General features: G+C 38.3%; 1 protein-coding gene across 1 annotated transcript; it reads right to left on the bottom strand.

Moving 5' to 3' along the window:
• Window positions 1-731: 731 nt before the first annotated feature.
• Window positions 732-4,431, bottom strand: LOC118348652. Its single transcript, XM_035690724.1, has 6 exons — window positions 3,382-4,431; window positions 3,226-3,295; window positions 2,089-3,144; window positions 1,958-2,045; window positions 1,677-1,764; window positions 732-1,586 (listed from the first exon to the last, which is right to left on the bottom strand). Exons 1-6 carry the CDS (start codon window positions 4,429-4,431, stop codon window positions 732-734), a joined length of 3,207 nt encoding a protein of 1,068 aa, XP_035546617.1.
• Window positions 4,432-23,043: the final 18,612 nt, after the last annotated feature.

Raw genomic sequence — 23,043 nt, 5'->3', positions numbered from 1 at the left:
TTTCTTACATCATTCCCAATTTAATAATAGTAGTCATTGATGGGAAACGAGTTACCCCATAGAACAAGGTATTCAAATATACAGTATAGTGATAATAGTTTCCACACAACACAACAACTATTGAAACTATAATTTTCCCCATTGTTTTCCCCCACAATTATTCCTATCGGAAAATGAGGTGATAAAAGACCAGGTTGTTTGTAATCTCTTCAGCCCAGGATGAACCAACAAAGTCCTACTTATCTTTTAGTACTAGCTACCCAACATCATGAAATAGAAGTTGAGCTTATGAATATTAATACACAATGACTTTGACATTAGAACGTCAATTTCAGTTCTACTCATCTTATGCCTAATGGTATTGCTCTAAGCCCATCATATCAATTGAGAAGTTCGGATGCTCCCATACAAAATTAAAAAAATAATAAGTAGAGTGCATGTAGTCTGAGAAACAATACCTTATGCATTAGCCTTCAATAATTACAACTTTATTCTTACACTTACATGTCATCAACTCTACTTGAGTTCGAGCAATCCCATGTCATGCGCCATCTGTGAAGAACTATATATACACAATAAGCATCTAGTATAAGATATCAATACATTTCCAACAATCATTTAAACAAGTTTACTCATGCGAAAAAAACCCATTCACGATTATCGGGCCTATATTCCAAAAAGTATGAATTCACTAAACTGCATATCGACTCATTCGTGACTATATATTGGATTTAAGCTTTAATGAAAATAAAATTTAGGAAATCAATAATACCATCATCATCATCCGTCTCCTCATCATGCAAGTGAGGCTCGGACTCGCTACCGGAGGTATCATCGTCATTTATGTCATCCATCCCCAATACATCATCAAGTGGATCATCATCAATAAATTCCTCATCGTCAACTAGTTGGGACGAGTGTCGATGTGATATAATTGACGGATCAACGGGCAAATGCTCTTCATCGACTCGATGCAATGGATCAGACATGCCATATTCACTCTCAATAATAGGAGGATAATTGACAACATTAGTGTGAACCTCATCGTCTGCTTCACCCCCAGAGGATTCATCAACAGGGTCCTCCTCAACAGTAGTCATCAAGCGAATGTTGTAAACATTCCTATTAGTAGTCTTTTGTACGACTTGCCAGCTTTCCCCCAATGTCGGATCCGTTAGGTAAAACACTTGCAACGCTTGGCACGCTAAGGCAAAAGGCTCATCTTTATACCATTGCCTAGCAGTATTCACTAACGTTAAGTGGTCCATATAACGTATCCCCCTTCTTAGGTCACCAACGTCATACCAAGCACAGCTAAACAAATATACCTTAAGCCAACCCATGTAACGTAATTCTATAATGTCATGCAACACACCGTAGAAGTCAGTAGGGGATCCTTGATGTTCACCATGAACAACCACCCCGTTGTTTTGGGTGCGGCGATGCCTTTTACGCTCTTTTGTATGAAACCGAACTCCATTCATTATGCATCCGGCATATGATGCGACCCACGGATCTGGACCACATGCTAATGCATATATGTCATTGGTGACCTCACTTGGACTAACTGCACGCAACTCTCGAATCTGCCCTACATAATGACTCACTGTTAAGTTTTACAAAGTGGTTGAATTAATGAAGGCATACATATGTATAGGGAAGGATTGGTATCTTACGCGTGATCTGAACCATGCTGGGAATTGACTCTGGTGCCTACGATCGATGTTATTCTGGTCCTCTTCTTTCATCTTGTTATAGTGCTCTCTGCATATATGTTCTAAACATTATGCACAAAGTAATAACATTATACAACAATCAATAAAGTATATATCCAAGTCTAGTCAACTTACTCTATGTATTGCTCAACCTCCGTGCAGTTATTAAGTACATACCATCGGGCCTTAGCCATTAGTTTGTCTTCCAATTTGTGAGAAAATGCTGATCCCAACGGTCGTACCTTTTGCGAGAAAACAGATAAACTTGGCTCATTCCCTGACGAAGCCGAAGGCACAGGACCATCATTGTTGCATTCCTCTCAGTTATATCTAGTCTCAATATCATGAAGGTACATAGAGCAAAATTTAATACACTCGAGATGAACATATGCCTCCGTAATTGAGCCTTCAGGACAGGCTCTATTGCGGACGTACCGCTTGAACTTCCCTAGGTACCTTTCAAAAGGGTACATCCATCTGTATTGCACAGGTCCTGCCAGCAATGCCTCCTCTGGCAAATGAATAGCAAGATGCACCATGATATCAAAAAATGCGGGGGGGAATATCATTTCTAGTTTACAGAGAATGATGGGGATATTAGCTTGTAGCCGATGCAACACTGATAAGGTCAAAGTTCGTGAACATAATTCTTTGAAGAATGAGCTTAAATCTATTAATGCTTGACGGACATTCGGTTGTAACAACCCACCAATCACAACTGGCAAGAGTGCTTGCATAAAGATATGACAATCATGGCTCTTCATTCCTTTGATTTTTCCCTCACTGACATTTACACACCGGCCAATGTTTGAGGCAAAACCATCAGGAAATTTTACTACCGACAACCATGCACAAAAATTCCTTCGCTCATTTAAATTTAACATGTAGCATGCAAGACTCATAGAAATACGATCACCATCATGTACAAGGTGCAATTCTTTCCTTATTCCAATATTTTCCAAATCCCTTCGCGCATTGGCGGAGTCCTTAGTTTTTCCTTCAATATTCAACAATGTTCCCAACACGTTATCACATATGTTTTTCTCAATATGCATGACATCCAAGTTATGTTTCAATCTTAAGTCTAACCAGTAAGGAAGGTCAAAAAATATACTTTTTTTTGTCCAATTTAGTTGATTGGGTGTCCGTTTCCTCTTTGACGAAGATTTGCCAAAGATCACATGTGAGACCCCAAGTAATTGCTCTAGCAAATCCTCTCTGGCAACCCTTGATGGTTGGAGCCGGTGCTCATCACATCCATTAAAAGCACTCTTTTTCCGTCTCCAATTGTGATCTGGCACCAACCACCGTCGATGACCCATATAGCAATGTTTGCGCCCATATACTAACCACTTAGAATCAGTTTCAGCTGTACATACAGGGCATGCCATCTTACCCTTTGTGCTCCATCCAGAAAGATTGGCGTATGCTGGGAAGTCATTAATAGTTCAAAATAACGCAACATGCAATCTAAACATCTGTCTAGTGTATGCATCATATGTATGAATACCATCTTCCCATAACTCTCTCAACTCATCTACAAGAGGACGCAAAAACACATCTATATCATTTCCTAGTGCCTTGGGCCAGGAATTAGCAATGACAATATGGTGTATGGATCTTTCATGCATGACCAAGGGGGCAAGTTGTAAGGCACAAGTAATACCGGCCATATGCTGTACGGTTTGCTCATGTTATTGAAGGGATTAAACCCATCACTCGCTAGACCAAGTCTAACATGGCGAAAATCTTGGGAAAACCATCCATGTTTGTGATCAAAGTCTTTCCATACCCTAGAATCTGCTGGATGGCTCATGCAGGTCGGATCATCAACACGTTCTTCGACATGCCATCTCATTGCTTGGGCTGTCTTCTTTGATAGAAATAGCCTCTGCAAGCGTGACTTCAGAGGGAAATATCGGAGAACTTTTTGGGGTATCTTCTGTTGAACACTTGAGCTTGAAACCCACCTAGATGCATTGCATTTAGGGCATTGATTGTACTCAGCGTTCTCCTTCCAAAACAATGCACAATCATTTGGGCAAACATGAATCTTTTCGTAACTAAAGCCCAACCCACATTGCAAGCGGCGAGCATCGTTATATGAGTCAGGGAAAAGAGCATCCAGAAATGCAGCTTGCAAAAGCTTGATGACCATGTCAAAGGACTTCACAGTCCACCCGCCAATTGTCTTGATGTGAAGTAACTTGACTATGAATGATAACCTTGAGAACTTTGCACAAGAAGGATAAAGTGGCTGTCGTGCGTCAGCTACCAACTCGTTGAAAGTAAGGTTTGTTGGAGGATTATAACTATCTATATCATCATTTGCGTCTGCATCGGCATCAGTTCTAGATGAATTATCCACAAATGACCCCACCCGGATGTCTTCTAACATCTCGTCCACATCATCAATGTAGTCGTTATCAGCCGATGCATGATCAGGTTCATCGTCAGAAAATGTAGCATGATGAAAAGGATCATCTTCCCCATGGAAGATCCATTCAGTATAAGTTGAATCGATCCCTATAATGAACAGATGATCTTCAACCAGACTAAGAGGGTGGAATTGTCTATTTCGGCATCGCCGACATGGACACCTAATACGGTCAGAACTAGGTGCATTGGCTTGAGCCATCGCCATGAATTGTCTAACACCTTGACCATATTCATTGGAACGCAATCTATCTTCAATATGCATCCAAGCCTTATCCATCTACCATGCAGCCACTCCCTCCCAAAAAAAAAAAAGAAAAGAAGAAACCTCTGTTCTCATCCACTCTATCTTGCTGCTCTTCCGAATAAATTCCTCCAGAATTTTCTATCCATTTTATATGGAAACACAGAGAATGCCAAAATTGACTGCTGCAATATATATATGTGCGTGTGTATGTGTTATGTGTGTGCATAGATAGTAATATTGAAAATTCATTAATCTGTATATTATAGTGTAAGATCAGATCATTAAATTTAGGGGACAAGAACCCTTTATGCCCAAAAACCATCTAAACTAGAAACAGGCTACCACAAATATTCTATATTCATCAAGATACACTAGGTAATGAGTTTTAACTACATGATGATAAGAAAACCAATTTGAATTGAATTCCTTACCTGTCATTCAGATGTCGGCAGAAGCAAAAAATCCAGACCCATTCCTTATATATAAAGACTAGATACTACATGCAATCTTCTGTCAATTTGTGGGAATTGCCTGAAATGAAATGAGATAAGTCAGTGAGGCTATACGTGATGATCAAATTGATGAGAAAGGAAAAATTGATGAGATTTACAGCATCAAGAATGAAATCTAGTTTACGTTAATAATGAAACAGGGGAGGATAGAAGAGATTTAGTAAAACAAAGAATGACCAACGAAGTCAGTTTTGGATGCTCCAGCCCAGTATTCTCGATACGATTAAGGGCAGATTCCTGTTGTGGGACTACATCCAACTCGTGGACGCCGATAATAGAGATGCTCGATGTGAAATGTTCTCCTCGATCGTAGCCCTAAAACCGATAACCCAGAATAATCGATCAGGGGATTGATCTTATGGAATGGGCGAAATCAAGAGTGGTTTGGGAAAAATACAAAGTCGATGGTCTGATCAGAACACTAAGATTTACCGCGGAAATCGTAGGAGCGAAAAAGAATTTGTTCCCACTGTCTGTAATCGTCCCATTTCACCAACACTATTTTATGGGTTTCATTTATTGCAGCGAGTATGTTTTGTCACAATAGTGTTGTTTTTCCACCGAATCCTACTCGTCGGTGGACATGTCGTTGTAACAACTCTATTCATTTTTCACGAATAGAGTTAGTGTGATCAGACCACTATTTTCCACTATGCTTTGTCGTGGGAAAGAAATTTGTGGGAAAAACCCATATTTCTTGTAGTGTCTATTAGAAAAATAATATTTACAATTATAAAGTACGCAAGTGTCGCTCACTCCTTTTGAAAGATTTCTCTTTCAATAATGCGAAGAGTATGTCTCGCTATTGATTTTTGAGGAGGGTGACTCACTCACAATACATACACATATATATATTCATTTCTTTCTTCTATTCTATTAGATTCATTTTTTTCCAAGAGTTGGAAGCTGAAGAAAACAGCAAAATTAAAATGGCAAGAAGGTATATAACTAGATGAGCCAACTAGTAATCTTTAGAGACAAAGGAAATGGAACAGTGGTGGCGATGAAAAACACAGTGAAAATGTAAAGTACACAATGAACAATAGGGCGAGAACTTGAGTTGTCTTTAAGAACTTGGGATGAATGTACTTCCTAATGAAGAAAGAAGCAAAAATTCCACTAAAATTGCTACATTGATGCCTGTGCTCAAGCAGAAAGCAACCATAATCTTCATCTAAAACCGAAATCGGACCGGAACCAGCCGGTTTTCACATTCTAAGAACCGGTCCCGGACCGGACCGGTTTGAATTTACACCCCTATCCATAGGTTTCGTCGTTCCCATTGCTTCTCAATCCATGGTTAGGCCTGAATTTGACAATGGAGTTACTATTGAAAATGAAATGTGTTTGTGCGTAAATTTTCTCAGTCTTCCATTTTTGTATTTTTTTGATTCCGTTTTGTTTAGAAAATATATATATATTTTTTAATTTTTTTAATAAATTATGTTGTACCACAAAGTAATGCTCCGTCAAGAACAACATATGAGTGGTAAGTTTAGATGACCATTAGTCGTACTTCTTAATAAAATTTCTAAATCAGTTTATATGATCAGTCGGTGATTGAAGCCTATAATGGTCTTTTTGAATTAAGAACCCAGTAATGTGCAGTAACAGGAACAATAAAGCAAAAAATAGAACCTAGAAAGAACACAAGATTAAACCAAGAAATCTACTTTTGATTTCTTGAGAGAGATTTTTTAGTAATCTCCAAACTCCTTACAACTATGAAATTTGCTTCGTAATTTTTCAGTCCCCTTCCATTTACAACAGTCTGTTATTTATACTAAGTCGACACAGTAAAATGCAGCCGTTTAATACAACTAATCAAGTGAAAACAACGGCTATTTACAATTTCCAAAACGCACCGTATCATTAAACGCAACGCACTGCTTCAAGTTGCCGTTTCACTTCTTCAGACTTAAATGCAATGCACCGTTTCAATCTTCAAATAACCGTTAATCTTCAAATAGCCGTTAAGCCAACAATTTCTTCATAATTCTACTGCTTCCTACTGCTTCTTCAGAAACTTACCCACGACAAATTCTTCTATAACTTTTCTAAAAGAGAGAGCCATCACATTCCCCCTCCCTTAAGACTCTTGTCCACAAGATATTATTAGAAAAAATTTTCCTTTTAGAGAACCTTACCCACTAGGTGTGGATAAAGGCCTTTCAAGTTCCATAAGGATTCCCAAGAACTGTCCTCAACAGGAGCTCCCAACCACTTGACAAAAACCTCAGTAGTAGATTGATTACCATGTTTCCTCATCCTCCTCTCTAAAATTAATTCAGGCTCTAGTTGAATCTATCCACTTGCATCTGTTGGGGGAAGAGTTGGTAGTGGAGCAATGCCTTGACCCAGTTTCTTTTTTAAACTTGACACATGGAACACAAGATGTATGGAAGAAGAAGATGGTAACTGTAACTTATAAGCAACAGATCCTATATTTTCCAAAATCTGAAAAGGTCCATAAAAGCGAGGAGCAAGTTTCATATTATGCCTCAAAGAAATTGACTTTGGTCTGTTGGGCTGTAATCTCAAAAACACCCAGTCACCAACTTGAAAACTCCTCTCAAACCTTCTCTTGTCAGCATAATACTTCATTCTGTGTTGAGCCTTATGAATGTTTTCCTTCAACAAGGATAAAATCAGCTCTCTAGACTTCAATTGGAGATCCACAGCTTGATTACGAGTAGTACCAGGCACATAAGACAACAACTTAGGTGGGGAATATCTATAAAGGGCATCAAATGGAGTAATAGCTGTAGTAGAGTGAGTTGTAGTGTTATAACACCACTCAGCCATAGACAACCACGCAAACCATTCTTTAGGCTTCTATCTAGCATAGCATCTAAAACAAGTTTCCAAGCTTTTATTCAATGCCTCAGTTTGTCCATCTGATTGTGGATGGTAGGCTGAGCTAAAATTCAATGAAGTACCCTGCAAAAGAAACAATTGCCTCCAAAAGGAGTGGGTAAAAACTGGATCTCTATCCGAGCCTATGGATTTAGGCAATCCATGGAGTTTAAAAACTCCAGAAAAGAAAACTTGTGCAACCTTAGTGGATGTGAAAGATGTGATAAAGGAAAGAAATGAGCAAACTTTGTTAACTTGTCAATAACAACAAACACCACAGAATAGTTGTTGGATGATGGCAACCCTTCCACAAAATCGATAAAGATATCATGCTAAGGAATATCTGGAATAGGTAATGGCTATAGTAAGCCAGGATATTGCACATTTTCATGTTTATTAACTTGACAGATTTCACACTCTTGCACCAGTTTCTTATTATCTCACCTCATGCCTTCCCAAAAGAAATCCAACCTAGCCTTTTTAAGAGTTCTATGGTAGCCTACATGGTCTGCTTGTGGGTTATTATGAATAAATTGCAAAATTTTTGCCTGGAAGGGTGAAGATGGTATCACAACTAACCTTCCCTTCCTTAACAATAACCATTGCTGCAAAGAATAGTGTTTAGGACCCTCTTGCCCTTGTTGCAACTTAGATAAACTCTCAAAAGTTTTGGGACACAAGGAGTAACTATTTTTGAGTTCCTCTATCCACAAAGGGATAGGAAAAGATATTAGAGCATTTGTGGCTAAATCTTCTTCATTTCTTCTAGAAAGTGCATCAGCTACAATATTTTCCTTGCCCTTCTTATAAATAACTGTAAAGTCATATCCAATCAACTTGGAAATCTATTTTTGTTGTGCCTCAGTTCCCACCTTTTGTTCAATCAAATACTTTAAAGCTTGCTGGTCAGTCTTCACCTTAAAAGTATGGCCAAGCAATGTCACAGCCCCCTAATGATAACACATGAAATGGAATAGAAAACTTAGACCCTTGTATCCTGACTACTTCTTCACCTTTTCCTCGACTCAGTACTTTAGTCCCATCATCAACCCTTACCTGCAAGCTTGAATCCCTTTCAATCCTCAACTTAGCCTTCTGAACCACTAGTGGATTCAGGAAGTTATGAGTACTTCCTGAGTCCACTAAAATTTCAACAGCACATGCACCAATTCTCCCATGCAATCTCATTGCATTTCTGGTAGAATAGCCTGAGATGGCATTAAGAGACACCTCAACACCTTCCTCCCCTTCTTCTTGAACTACAACATGTCCATCTTCATCTCCTACACACAACTCATCCTCATTCACCCCAGAGGGGTCTGAAACTTCTTGATCAACTTGCAAATGGTGAACAATGAGATTTTTACATTTATGAGTGGGATTCCACTTCTCATCACAATGATAACAAAGTCCCCTCCTCCTTTTCTCATCCATCTGAGAAGAGAAAACTTTTTTGACTGGTATATGCCTTCTTTGCACTATGGTACTATCCACACTCTTTTCTTGCTGAATCTTGCCTCCACTCAACCCATTATATTTCCAAGATTTCCTAGAAGCCCATAAGTACTCTTCTTGAATCTTTGCAAGACTAAAGGTTGCATTCAAATTGATAGGATTGAGCATTTGAACAGGCAATTGAATCTCATCCTTCATTCCAGTCATAAAACAACTTAATTTGAGCCTATCTGACAGTCCCTTAAGCCTATTAGATAAAGACTCAAATTGTGCCTTGTAAATGGCCACAGTGGAAGTTTGCTTAAGACGAGTCAACGCTTCCATGGGATCATCATAAGCTGTAGGCCCAAACCTGGCTAGAAGGGCCTTTACAAATGAATCCCAACTATTGAAAATGCTCCCATCCACAACATCTTGATACCACAAGAGGGCCTCACCCTCCATGTGATAAGAGGTCATAAGAAGCCTCTGATTTAAAGAAATCTGGTGGAACTCAAAATACTGAGTTGCCTTAAACACCCAAGCAGAAGGATTGGTTCCCTCAAAGTGAGGAAAGTCCAATCTGACTCCCCGAGGCAAGGAACCCCTTTCATTAAAATTATTTGGCATCCCATGGGTTCCTTCTTCAGGATTCACATCCCCGAAAGAATCAGAATTACGCTACTGAGATTCAATTAAAGACTGCAGCATATCTGTTAACTGGTCTAACCTGCATGTAATCCCAGAAATTGCAGCATGATGTTCCTCTAGTTGCTGACGCATGCCTTCTTGCTGCCTTGAAAACTCTTCTTGTTGTGCCTTCATTGCGGCTGCCTCTGCTACCCTTGTATTATCCGCCATGAGAGGACCACCCAGCTAATACCACTTGTAATGGCCTTTCTGAATTAAGAACCTAGTAATTTGTAGTAACAAGAACAATAAAGCAATAAATTAGAACCCAGAAAGAACACAAGATTAAATCAAGAAATCTACTTTTGATTTCTTGAGAGAGATTTTCGAGTAATCTCCAAACTCCTTACAACAACAAAATTCGCTTCGTAATTTTTCAATCCCCTTCCATTTACAAGAGTCTATTATTTATACTAAGGCTACACAGTAAAACGTAGTCGTTTAATACAACTAATCAACTGAAAACAACGGCTATTTACAATTGCCAAAACACGCCGTATCATTAAATGCAACGCATCACTTCAAGTAGCTGTTTCACTTCTTCAGACTTAAACGCAACGCACCGTTTCAATCTTCAAACAACCGTTAATCTTCTAATAGCCGTTAAGCCCACAATTTCTTCATACTTCTACTGCTTCCTACTGCTTCTTCAGAAACTTACCCAAAACAAATTCTTCTATAACTTTTCTAAAAGAGAAAGCCATTACAAAGCCTAATCCTCATGATGTGTTTTTTGTTATGAAAGAGAGGATTGCATTAATGTGATCGAGTGGTAGAAATTATAGGGATAGGCGTAATTGGTCCAACCCAGGTAGTCAAGTCAATAGATGTATAACACATGCATATTATATAAGGAAAGCTATTAGTCTCTCATAAAATCAGCTCTTACCCGTTTGTTTCTAGAAAGTTTAAAATTTGAATGTTTACATTTGTGTACAGCTCATAGTTGACATTGTATACAGCTTAGGAAGTCAATTATAGAAAATCATAATTTCAGACTTAACTCAAACCTTAGAACTTTATATTTATACCTGCTAATGTAATTGGAAAATGTGTGCGAGTCATGTGGCGCCCCCGACCCCCATGTAAGGGAACACGGGAATTGAGACGTCAGGATGATGACAATACGGTCATGCATCCCAACGATAGTGCTAAGTGTGTGTACATGCAACAGTATACAATAAAAACGCATCGGATAATTAAGTCTATTAAGTACCAGAATTTAAACACAATTTAAACAATCTGTAAATAGGTTTAAAAATTATACAGTCATCCCAAAATAAATAATACAAGTCTCAATAAAATGAGAGATACCAAATCACTCCTCGGGCGGAGCCGAATCCTCAGGCTCACCCTCACGTTCATCTGCATCAAAATCTGCGTTACCATAAAATGGTACCGCAGGTAAGTATAAACCAAACAACCCTCAGAAATACAAATGCATTAATGCGACCAACATGCATGCATATGATGAAATATGCATTATTTTCAAAACATCATTTTTCCTGAAAATGAACATTTTCCAACACACACCAAAATCCCATTTGGCCCAAAATATCCATAAAAATTTTTTCCAGAAAATGGTTTACACAAAAATCCAACACACTATTTTCCTAGAAAATAGTCCATTAATCCATTATTACCATATGCACCATGATCTCCCCTAGGGACCATTTGCACGTCCTGGCTTCATAGCGATGCTCAGTTCCTCGCCCAGCGCGTACGTGGCCAAGCATCCACACTACGCAACGAGCGAAGCCCAGTTCCGCCCCCAACGCGTACGTGGCCAGACATCCTCTATTCCCCACCAGCAGAAGGACCACGGAGTCGGCACAAGACCATCTCGTCCAATCCCATTGTCGCCCGGCAACAATCCAGGGAACGTCACTCAGTATATTCTGCTCCCGAGTGACCAGAGGAGCTTCACGGAGATAATACCCCATCTCGGCTTGGGGTCGTGATACACACGCACCCAAAAATCCTTTCACATGAAAACCCAGTTTTCAATAAACGCATGAACATGAATGCAATACACAAAAACCCAGTTTCCTTTACAAACATGATCATGCGTGCAATTATGCAATGTACATGTACCACACAAATCCCAACCAACAATTCAGCACAGCCCAAAACACACAAACAAACTTCCTCCACTAATCCATCTGACCCCCGTACTCCTTGGACTCAGTCCAGCAAAACCAATCAGATCACAGTGAAATGAGTAAATGCAAAAATACATTTAAATCATGTAAGTTCTTCGGAGAAATACTTACAGTGCTATATAGTAATTTCCAGAGGATCACAGAAGTGCAAGAAGTGATGTCTCAGCAACATAATAGTGCAAAAGGCACTGTGGCTGTGGGTCTCAAAAATTCACTTTTACACGGGTACAAACGAAGACCCAAGATTGATAGGGTAGGGCTTAGGGATGTCGGTGAATCTAGTGGTGGTGGTGGTTGGCCATAGGTGGCGGCGCAAAGGGTGGTTGAAGACCAAAAATACCCAAATAAAAAATGGGGTTGGTTGTGCTTCACCGGTGACAGATCGGAGGTGAGGATGGGTACATTGGGTTGCTATGAGGTCGAGGATGAAGTGGTGAAGAAATGGTGGCCGGTGGTGGCGCGACGGCGGCGCTTGTGTGAAGAGAGCGCCGCGGCTTGGTGTGGTGCGTGGGGGCTATCAGCAGCGAGTTAGGGCCTGAGATTGGTGGGTGGTGTCGCCGGCCGGTGGGGGAGCTGAAGGGAGGGGCGGTGTCGCGCACGGCGGCTTGCGGCGGTGGCTGGGTGGAAGAGAAGCAACGCAAGGGGAGAGAGAGGATGGACGTGTAGTGCTCGGGAGACCAGGGAAAGAAGAAAGAAAAGAAGAAAAAGAAAAGAATAAAGAAAAAGAGATGAAAAAGAAAATAGAGGGAAAGAAATGAGGTCCAATCCTCACATCTTGGGTCACAAAAATGATCCAACGAAAACGATTTTAAAACAGCAAGTTAAATAAAATAATTTAAACGTAATGATAAAATGAATATAAAATAATTAAATCCAACAGTAAATTAATTTAGAATTGAGAGAAATCTAAACGCACAACAATAATTAATAATAAGAAAGCACTTCAAAATAATTTTCACAAAATTAGAAATCGTAAAAATAAACCCATTAAAAATCTGAAAATTTTAAAATAAGAGAATAAAATTTTGAATCCATAAAAATAATTCCTTCAGTAAAAATACACAGCCTCGTTTGTTTTCGGAGATGAGATGAGATGAGATGAGATTAAAGTTAAAAAGTTGAATAAAATATTGTTAGAGTATATTTTTTAATATTATTTTTGTTTTGGGATTTGAAAAAGTTGAATTGTTTATTTTATTTTGTATTGGAAGTTGGGAAAGTTATAATGATTAGATGAGATATTTTTCCAAAACAAACGAGGCCTAAAATATGGGGTGTTACATCCTCCCCCCCTTAAATAAAATTTCGTTCTCGAAATTGGCATGGTCAACATTAAACTAAGACAAGAATAAGATTCGACTGAGAAGACATAAGGAACATACTGCAAGAGTCAATCAAACAAATATGAATATTGCTCCCTCATGTCGGCTTCTCTTTCCCAAGAGAAATCTTGAGCCAAAGGATCACTCATCACCCCATGACACTTTCACCAGAAGTATTGTCCTGGACCTTAACCCTTGCTCCTTCCAATCCCGATCTCCATCGCAGCAACTTCATAAGGTTAGCTTGAAGTTGAATGCGTCCCGGGTCCACAAAACGTGGCTCTTGTTGTCCAAAACTCTTCTTCAACGATGACACATGGAACACATCATGAACTTTCGCAAAATAATCCGGCAATACAACTCTATAAGCGACAAGCCCAACTTTCTCTACAATCTAAAAAGGGCCAACATACCTCGGACTAAGTTTTTCCCTTCTTACCAAAGCGCTTAACGCCTTTCATAGGAGAGACTTTGAGATGAACCCAATCACCTACTTCAAAGGATAAGTCTCTTCTGCTTATAGCTGCGTAACTCTTCTGGCGACTTTGAGCTTCCGCCATTTTAGTCCTTATAAACCGAACTTGATCTTTCATTTCTTGAATTATCTTAGGCCCAATTAATTTACTGTCGTCAACTTCGTCCCAACACAAATGTGATCTATACTTCCTTCCATACAAATCTTTATACGGGGCCATCTGAATGGTGGAATGAAAACTGTTATTATAAGAAACTCAATTAGAAGCAGATGATTCTCCCAACTTCGCTGAATTTCCATGACACAAGACCGCAACATAATCTCAAGAGCTTGAATAGTGCGCTCTGATTGACCATCTGTTTGAGGGTGATATGTAGTACTAAACTTCAACGTAGTGCCTAACGCTACCTGGAAACTTTTCCAAAAATGGGATGTAAACCGCGGTTCCCGATCCGATACAATACTCCTGGGTACTCCATGCAAACGCACTATCTCTTTGACATACAACCGAGTTAACTTACCCAAAGAGTCGGTATTAATGATTGACAAGAAATGGGCATTCTTGGTCAACTGATCAACAATCACCCAAAGTGAGTTCTTTCCACTAGGTGTCCTCGGCAAAGCCACTACAAAATCCATAGAAATGTCATCCCACTTCCACCCAAGAATAGGGAGAGGTTGAAGTCTACTAGCAGGTCTTTAATGCTCAGCCTTAACTTGACGGCACGTGGCACATTTCTCAATAAACATCGCAATATCCAACATACTCGTATTAGTCCCCCAGTGGCACATCACGACCAGTATTGCCAGGGTGACTATGCTATCCAAAATCTCATTTCCTCGAGAACCTTAATACAACATCCAATAAATTCCAATGATTAATATCTCCGTACAATAATATGTGCCAACCTCAATCAACTCCTATGCTACAACTTCTAAACCTCTATTGAATTCTACTTTTGGTAATCTAATAGCCACTTCCAAAGTTAACCATCAATAAAAAATTTCGCACAACCAAGTGATTAATCTACAATTACAAGTACCTTCTCAAAATTCAAGTCACAACTAATTCCTCAAAATCAGCACAATCTGAACTCCTGACTACAACAAAAATACCACACTTCTGCTGTGCACTCTGATATTCGCCACATGCATAAAGTTTATGTCCTCATAGAACTAATACCATCGAATACAAAGTGGCTCCATTCCTACTAACCAAAACTCTTATCATAATTTGATAGAAAAATACTCTCTTTCCCAAAACCATGAATTATAACTCAAATTCCTCAATTAACTCCCGCAGCCTTGATCAAAATCACATTCCATAAAATACATCCATGGTCATTGACAGAAAACCAATATCAACCAACCTCAACATCCCAAAATGAAAATAAGCAACCTCAACACAAAATACATCCATCTCATCTACGATAAGGAGCATACCTTAAAAGGCTAGATCCCAACCTGGGGAACCAATAAGAGCGCCTAGAGACTTCTACCTGACAACCTAAACCCAAAAGCTCATCACCTACATTCTGAACAACATCTAATCTAGCGGTGACTAAACTCACCACGAGTCACCATTGACTACACCAAAATATTATTGAAACCATCTTGGTAACTCACCCACCTATTTCTACTCCTCCAAGCTAGCATTAACACAACTAGTTCCTTCAATAGTACATCACTATTAAACCTCAAAGCAAGCCATACTGCTCAAATCTTCAATCCACCAAAAGCCATTGCAAAGCACCCAAGGATCCTAGAGCTTTATTAACCCACATACTTGACCATATTATCCACCGATGATGCCTAAACTTCAGCTTCCAAGATCTTATCATACACCTTACATGACATCTCATCAATCTCTCTTCAAGTTAAATAACAATGTCCTTAATTCAACCAACTGGATGCTCACTCTCCAAAAGAAAGTATAGCCTCAAAAATAAAAAATTCCCAGGTAACCTCAAGTCACAATTAATTCCTAAAGATAATCACAATAACTAATGCCAACCATGATTCCATTGAGTAACCCACTCGACTACACACTTCGATCAACTCATAAAAAAAAAAAAACTCCAAGCCAAGGTCTCTTGAATTAGGACTATTGTGTCGACTCCTCTTCAACCCCTACCAAAGTCACTTCCTCCAAACCAAAATGAGACTAGGACCTATACCCTCTAAAATGCATACACACTCACCATTACTACGCATCAATCTCATGCACCCTTAGCCAAAACCAATAATCCTCCAAACGTGCAAGTGATCATCATTACCATTTCCATCACTAGACCTACATCCTCGAAATCAACAAGAATCATTTCCTAAATCCGCACCATCTATTATCCTTAAAATTGATATGGATTAAATCCTTAACCTATCACTGTAACATCAAGCTAAAAACAATTATTAACCGAACTAGATCAACATCTTCAATCTCCAGAAAATAAACTAACTAGATCATTACCTTCCATCTCCAAAGAAATTCTCACCTAAAAAAAATTCTCATATCAGTTACGCAACTCTCACCAATTCTATTTTAATTCAACCCTTCAACTCTGCAATTCTAAAACCTTAAACCAGATAAAAATCATTTCCCGAAATCTTCAAGATCGATGACCGTAAATCTAAAACATTCACCTTATAAAACTTGTAAATTCTAAAATCTCAAATGTTATCAAATTGCTTATCAAGGTCGGCAATATCGAAAACTTCTAATCTAAGTAATCCCTTAATTGCTTGTTGAACCTACCACCTTAAATCTCATAACTTATTTCCTAAAAACTATGGGTCCTCAAATCTTAGATGAACTTCTCATAAATCTAACCTTGAGGTTCGTTGAACTTACAACCTCCTACCCCAAAGACTCATTACATAAATTTTCCGGAACCTAAAACCTCAATTATCCTAAGCAATTTAAAAACTATTCCCCTCCATAGCAACAGCTTGAGTTCCTACTCCCAAGAGTTCACACCAGACCCTGATGTTCAAGCCTTGATATTAAACGAACCAATCACCAAAATTTCAGGCCTATTACACCAAATGTTCAAGCCTAATAATGGCTTTCACAGTCGTACCATCTTCCTGCCATAGCACAATCCTTAACCCGCCTATCAATTCCGAACAAAACAAAACAAAGCAAAATAAAATAAAATTCCATAAATAAAATAACATACGACAAAATGAATAATTAAAACAAATAAAATAACCTACCATAAAATAAAGCAATAAAATAAATAAACAAACAAAGTAGTATACAATAAAATAAATAAAACCAATAAAACCATACTCTAAATTAAATAATTTCAATTACAACTTTTAAAATTTTTGGTACCTCACCTAAGGGACATGTGGTTTTACTCAGAGCGGAACTGCTTTGATACCACCTGTGGCGCCCCCGACCCCCATGTAAGGGAACACGGGAATCGAGATGCCAGGATGATGACAACACTGTCATGCATCCCAATGATAGTACTAAGTGTGTGTACATGCAACAGTGTACAATAAAAATGCAGTGGATAATTAAGTCTATTAAGTACCAGAATTTAAACACAATTTAAACAATCTGTAAAAAGGTTTAAAAATTATACAGTCATCCCAAAATAAATAATACAAGTCTCAATAAAATGAGTGAAACCAAATCACTCCTCTGGCGGAGCCGAATCCTCAGGCTCACCCTCACCTTCATCTGCATCAAAATATGCGTTACCACAAAATGGTACCGCAGGTAAGTATAAACCAAACAACCCTCAGATATACATATGCATTAATGCGACCAACATGTATGCATATGATGAAATATGCATTATTCTCAAAGCATCATTTTTCCCGAAAATGAACATTTTCCAACACACGCCAAAATCCCATTTGGCCCAAAATATCCGTAAAACATTTTCCCAGAAAATGGTTTACACACAAATCCAACACACACTTTTTTCCCAGAAAATAGTCCATTAATCCATTATTACCATATGCACCATGATCTCCCCTAGGGACCATCCACACGTCCTGGCTTCGTAGCGATGCTCAGTTCCACGCCCAGCACGTTTGTGGCCAAGCATCCACACTACGCAACGAGCGATGCCCAGTTCCGCGCCCAGCGCGTATGTGGCCAGACATACTCTAGTCCTCGCCAGCAGAAGGACCACGGAGTCGGCATGAGACCATCTCATCCGATCCCATTGTTGCCCGGCGACAATCCAGGGGACGTCACTCAGTATATTCTGCTCCCGAGTGACCAAAAGAGCTCCATGGAGATAATACCCCATCTCGGCTTGGGGTCGTGATACACACGCACCCAAAACTCCTTTCACATGAAAACCTAGTTTTCAATAAACACATGAACATGAATGCAATACACGAAAACCTAGTTTCCTTTATAAACATGATCATGCGTACAATTATGCAATGTACATGTACCACACAAATCCCAACCAACAATTCAGCACAGCCCAAAACACACAAACAAACTTCCTCCACTAATCCATCTGACCCCTGTACTCCTCAGACTCAGTCCGGCAAAACCAATCAGATCACAGTGAAATGAGTTAGTGCAAAAATACATTTAAATCATGAAAGTTCTTTGGAGAAATACTTACAGTGCTATATAGTAATTTTGAGAGGATCACAGAAGTGCAAGAAGTGACGTCTCAGCAACGTAACAGTGCAAAAGGCACTGTGGTCGTGGGTCTCAAAAACCCAATTTTAAACGGGAACAAACGAAGACCCAAGATTGATAGGGTAGAGCTTAGGGATGTCAGTGAAGCTAGTGGTGGTGGTGGTTGGCTGTGGGTGGCGGGGCAAAGGGTGGTTGAAGACCAAAAATACCCAAATCGGAAATGGGGTTGGTTGGGCTTCACCGGTGACAGATCGGAGGTGAGGATGGGTATATTGGGTTGCAATGAGGTCGAGGATAAAGTGGTGAACAAATGGTGGCCGGTGGTGGTGTGATGACGGAGCTGGAGCGAAGAGTGTGCCGCGGCTTGGTGTGGTGCGTGGGGCCTATCGGCGGTGAGTTAGGGGCTGAGATTGGTGGGGTGGTGTCGCCGGCCGGTGGGGGAGCTGAAGGGAGGGGCGGTGTTGTGCACGACGGCGTGCGGCGGTGGCTGGGTGGAAGAGAAGCAATGCACAGGGAGAGAGAGGATGTACGTGCAGCGCACGGGAGACCAAGGAAAGAAGAAAGAAAAGAAGAAAGAAAAGAAAAGAAGAAAGAAAAAGAGAGGAAAGAGAAAATAGAGGGAAAAAAATGAGGTCCAATCCTCACATTTTGGGTCACAAAAATGATCCAACGGAAACGATTTTAAAACAACTTAAATAAAATAATTTAAACGTAATGATAAAATGAAAATAAAATAATTAAATCAAACGGTAAATTAATTTAGAATAGAGAGAAATCTAAACACATAACAATAATTAATAATAAGAAAGCACTTCAAAATAATTTTCGCAAAATTAGAAATTGTAAAAATAAACCCATTAAAAATCCGACAATTTTAAAATAAGAGAATAAATTTTTGAATCCATAAAAATAATTCTTTTAGTAAAAATACACTAAAATACAGGGTGTTACAAGTCATTCACTACAACAAATAAGATCTTTTGGGATGAAAAGTTTTGTCCCAAAAGACTAGATTTTCGTCCCAAAATATATTTTAGGATGAAAGTAAAGCGTTTCAAGGTTGTTCCAATATCACTGTCCCAAAAGGTATTTTGGGATGAAAATCGCAATTTCGTCCCAAAAAATATCTTTTGCGATGAAATTTTGCTAGACCGTTCAATCACGTTAGAATGGAATTTTTATTTCTAGGACGATTGAATTTCGTCTCAGGAAGTAGTTCTGACGGCCAAAAAATCGTTCGAACAATGTCTGTTCAAACAGGTACTTCATGGCTGGTTGATCGATACCAATCCGTTCAACTAAATAGATATGAGGAAATGTTTGAACAAACAAATTGATAATTGAACATTAATTATATTAATTTTTATAATTGAATAAGTCGTTCGAAACATGTTTGGGACGGAAAAATTGAGTTGCTTGTTCGAACATGTTCAAACGGTTCGCAACGTTTGTTTACCGTTCGAACTCTAACTTGTGATGTTCGAACGGTTGTGTCTGATGTATATAGATTCGAACGTTTGATAATCGTTCGAACGGTTTGTATTTTCATGGAGAATACTAATTTAAAACCAAATAGATATTTATATTTCAAAAATAAATTACAAATTGTTCAATATAAATAAAACTAATCAAATAAGTCAGAACTAGTTAAATAAAATAATAATATTACGAATAATGTTATCAGTACAGAATTTTATAAATACTAAAATTTATGCAAAATACGAAAATCAATTGTTTGGAGGCCTGAATTGTTGCATAAGCGTCTGTATTTGGAGTTGTATTTCTCTTTGCTGATCTTCTTGTTGTTTTATACGCATCTCCACGTCTGCTTGTTTCGTCAATTGAGCCTCTAACTCATGTTGTTTTACAATCAATTCTTCGATCCGATAATTCGCATTCTCTAATGCAATGACAGTAGTACTTGACGTTTATGAAGAGCCTGAAGGCCTTACACAACGATCCAAACCCTTCAAATATCCTGAACGTTGACCTAGAACTTGTGTAAAAATTTTAGATCATTTGTTGATGAATTCTGATCCGATGCAGCTTCAGCACGGAGGGCAACCATTTTATCCAACATACAACATAAAAAATTAATATTGACACAATATATAATTTAAATATGTTTAATTAAAACAAATTATAATACTTACATAATTCTCACGAGCATCAGGATGAGTCCACTTTCAATTACTATTAGTATGTGATGCAGTATATAATTTTGTCAGATCATAATTGGTGTTTGACTCATGCTACAAGAGACATTGTTAAGATATAAAATCAATATTAAAATTAGTAATTTAAAAAAATCTATACAGAATAAAAATAAATAAATAAACGAGTACATTGCTTGTTGTCCCTCGCCTCCGGTATTTTCATCAGGGATGTTAACCTTAATCTTACCTACTTTACGATATTTCTCCAACGTCACGCCTCTAGTAGTACCTCGTATGTGATGAAATTGTACTGTTATCTCAATAAAATAATCTTTAGTTATTTACCTTGTATCAATTATCTTAATTAAAAAAATAAAGATTAGCTATTTACCTTGTTCCATAGAGTCAGTTTCTAATGTTGAGTCAGATGGAGAGCTAGGAACAGGTGGAGATGGGATGCGAACTTCCTTCCTCGTTTGTGGTATAATTGCGAGATACTATGTAATGTGAACACAAAACCGATCAATCATCTATATCAGTTTCATCTATAGTTTCGCTCTCACATTTGTAGATACTTCAGATGACTCAACACTTTGATCCCTTCTTGAGTAAAGGGATCATCATCTTCTTCATCTTGTCCCTCCGCCTCAAGGATAACGTCATATATATTTCTAGGAGAAAACTCTTGTACTACTTGTCATTGATTTCCTAACTCAGGATTGTCTAAATAAAATACTTGAGATGCTTTGGAAGCCAAAATAAAATGATCATCTTCATACCATTTTTTTGATGTGTTAATACTCAGAAAATATTCATCGTGGTGTTTTCCCATTCGAGGATTGCTTAAATCCCACCAATCACATTTAAATATATCTCATTCTAATTATATTTACGATAACTCCATAGAAATCAACGTTGTCTCCATCTTGACTCTATTCGACAAGGATACCACTATTTTGTATTTTCTTATAAAGTTCTCGATTAATTGTGTGATACCTACTTTCTCAATAAATACATGCAAAATATCAAGTAGCGCGTCTTGAGGGACCACGCACCAGTGCATATAGTTCGTCTGATATATCATTCGGATTACTCGCATGCATTTGTACAACCTACATATTAAATAAAACATAAACGTTCAATCATGAAACATTCCAATCTATTTTTTTAATTTAGTGCAAAATCGCATCTGTATTAATTTCATTACCCGTTGTTCGAACAATTTCGGGAACTTTTGTTCATGTCTCTAGTCTATATTATTTACTCCCAATTCCTTGAGCACGTTAATATGATCACTGAAATTAAACATTATCAATAATAAGTATATTCGAATAATTGTTTAATAAGTAAATTATAATATGAATTAACAATTAATTTGAATTTACTTCAAGTGACTCTCTATCTCATGACAATTCTTTAGCACGTGCTACTGAATTTTCTCAAACTTTATTCCACATAAATCATAACCACACTGAGCATCAAGTGGAAGTACTTGTTGGAAAATATAGAAAACACATTCCGTTGTCATGCTTGGTCAACATCAAAGTTTATTTCCAGCCAATCAAACCTTGTGTCAACGCCGTGGAAGTATTTGGAACAGAATGTATGCCACTCATCATCAATATATGTTTCTGCAATTGATCCTTCTCGGTGGACCTTGTTACCCACTGTGCGTTTCAACTTTCCAAGAAACTGTTCAATGGGATACATTCATCTATATTGGACTGGTCCTACAAGTCGAGCCTCAAGTGGCAAATGAACGGCTACGTAAACCATGATGTCGAAGAATGATGGTGGGTAAACACTCTCCAACTTACATAAAATTATAGCAATTTCTTGTTCCATATGATTCAAAACTTCTATATTCAACATTCTAGCACATAAATTTTTAAAAAATGCACCCAACTCAATTAATGCAACCCAAACATCTCTCGTCAAGAACCCATGGATACCAACAGGTAAGATACGTTGTAAAAATATATGACAATCATGACTTTTAATCCAGTCATTTTCTAGTCATTTGTTCGTACACGCCTTGTTAAATTCGAGACATACCCATCTGGTAATTTAATCTCCTACAACCACACATAAAATGTAGCCATTTCATTTCTTGACAATGTATACCACATAATTGGCATATAGGCAGACGGATCACTTTGTTGCAAGTGCATTTCAGGTCTGATTTCCAACCGCATTAGAATGAAGGATTATGGTGGGAAATGTGGAGGACTGTGGAGAAGATGAGTGTTTTGGGCGTTGGTTGAAGAAGAAGAAACGATAAAATGAGAGAAGTTTATGGGCTGAGGGGTTTTGTAGGGAAAGTAGGTTTTAAAACTTATTACGACGACTTTTGTCATTGTAATAAGTTCCCCACATCGTGAAACGACACCGTTCTAATTAAAATACAACTTATTACAGCG

Source organism: Juglans regia, chromosome 6 (assembly GCF_001411555.2).
Source record: "Juglans regia cultivar Chandler chromosome 6, Walnut 2.0, whole genome shotgun sequence".
Lineage (NCBI taxonomy): Eukaryota > Viridiplantae > Streptophyta > Magnoliopsida > Fagales > Juglandaceae > Juglans > Juglans regia.
Note: the sequence above shows the minus strand (reverse complement) of the source record. Positions and strands in the feature narration are given on the sequence as shown.

What these genes read in the sequence shown, in the direction of transcription:
- LOC118348652 (XM_035690724.1), bottom strand. Translation starts at nt 4,431, where the DNA reads ATGGATAAGGCTTGGATGCATATTGAAGATAGATTGCGTTCCAATGAA. An exon ending in GAGAGAGTTATGGGAAGATG is followed by an intron (nt 3,145 to 3,225) that starts GTATTCATACAT and finishes ATGACTTCCCAG; the next exon opens with CATACGCCAATCTTTCTGGA. An exon ending in GGCATATGTTCATCTCGAGT is followed by an intron (nt 2,046 to 2,088) that starts GTATTAAATTTT and finishes TATTGAGACTAG; the next exon opens with ATATAACTGAGAGGAATGCA.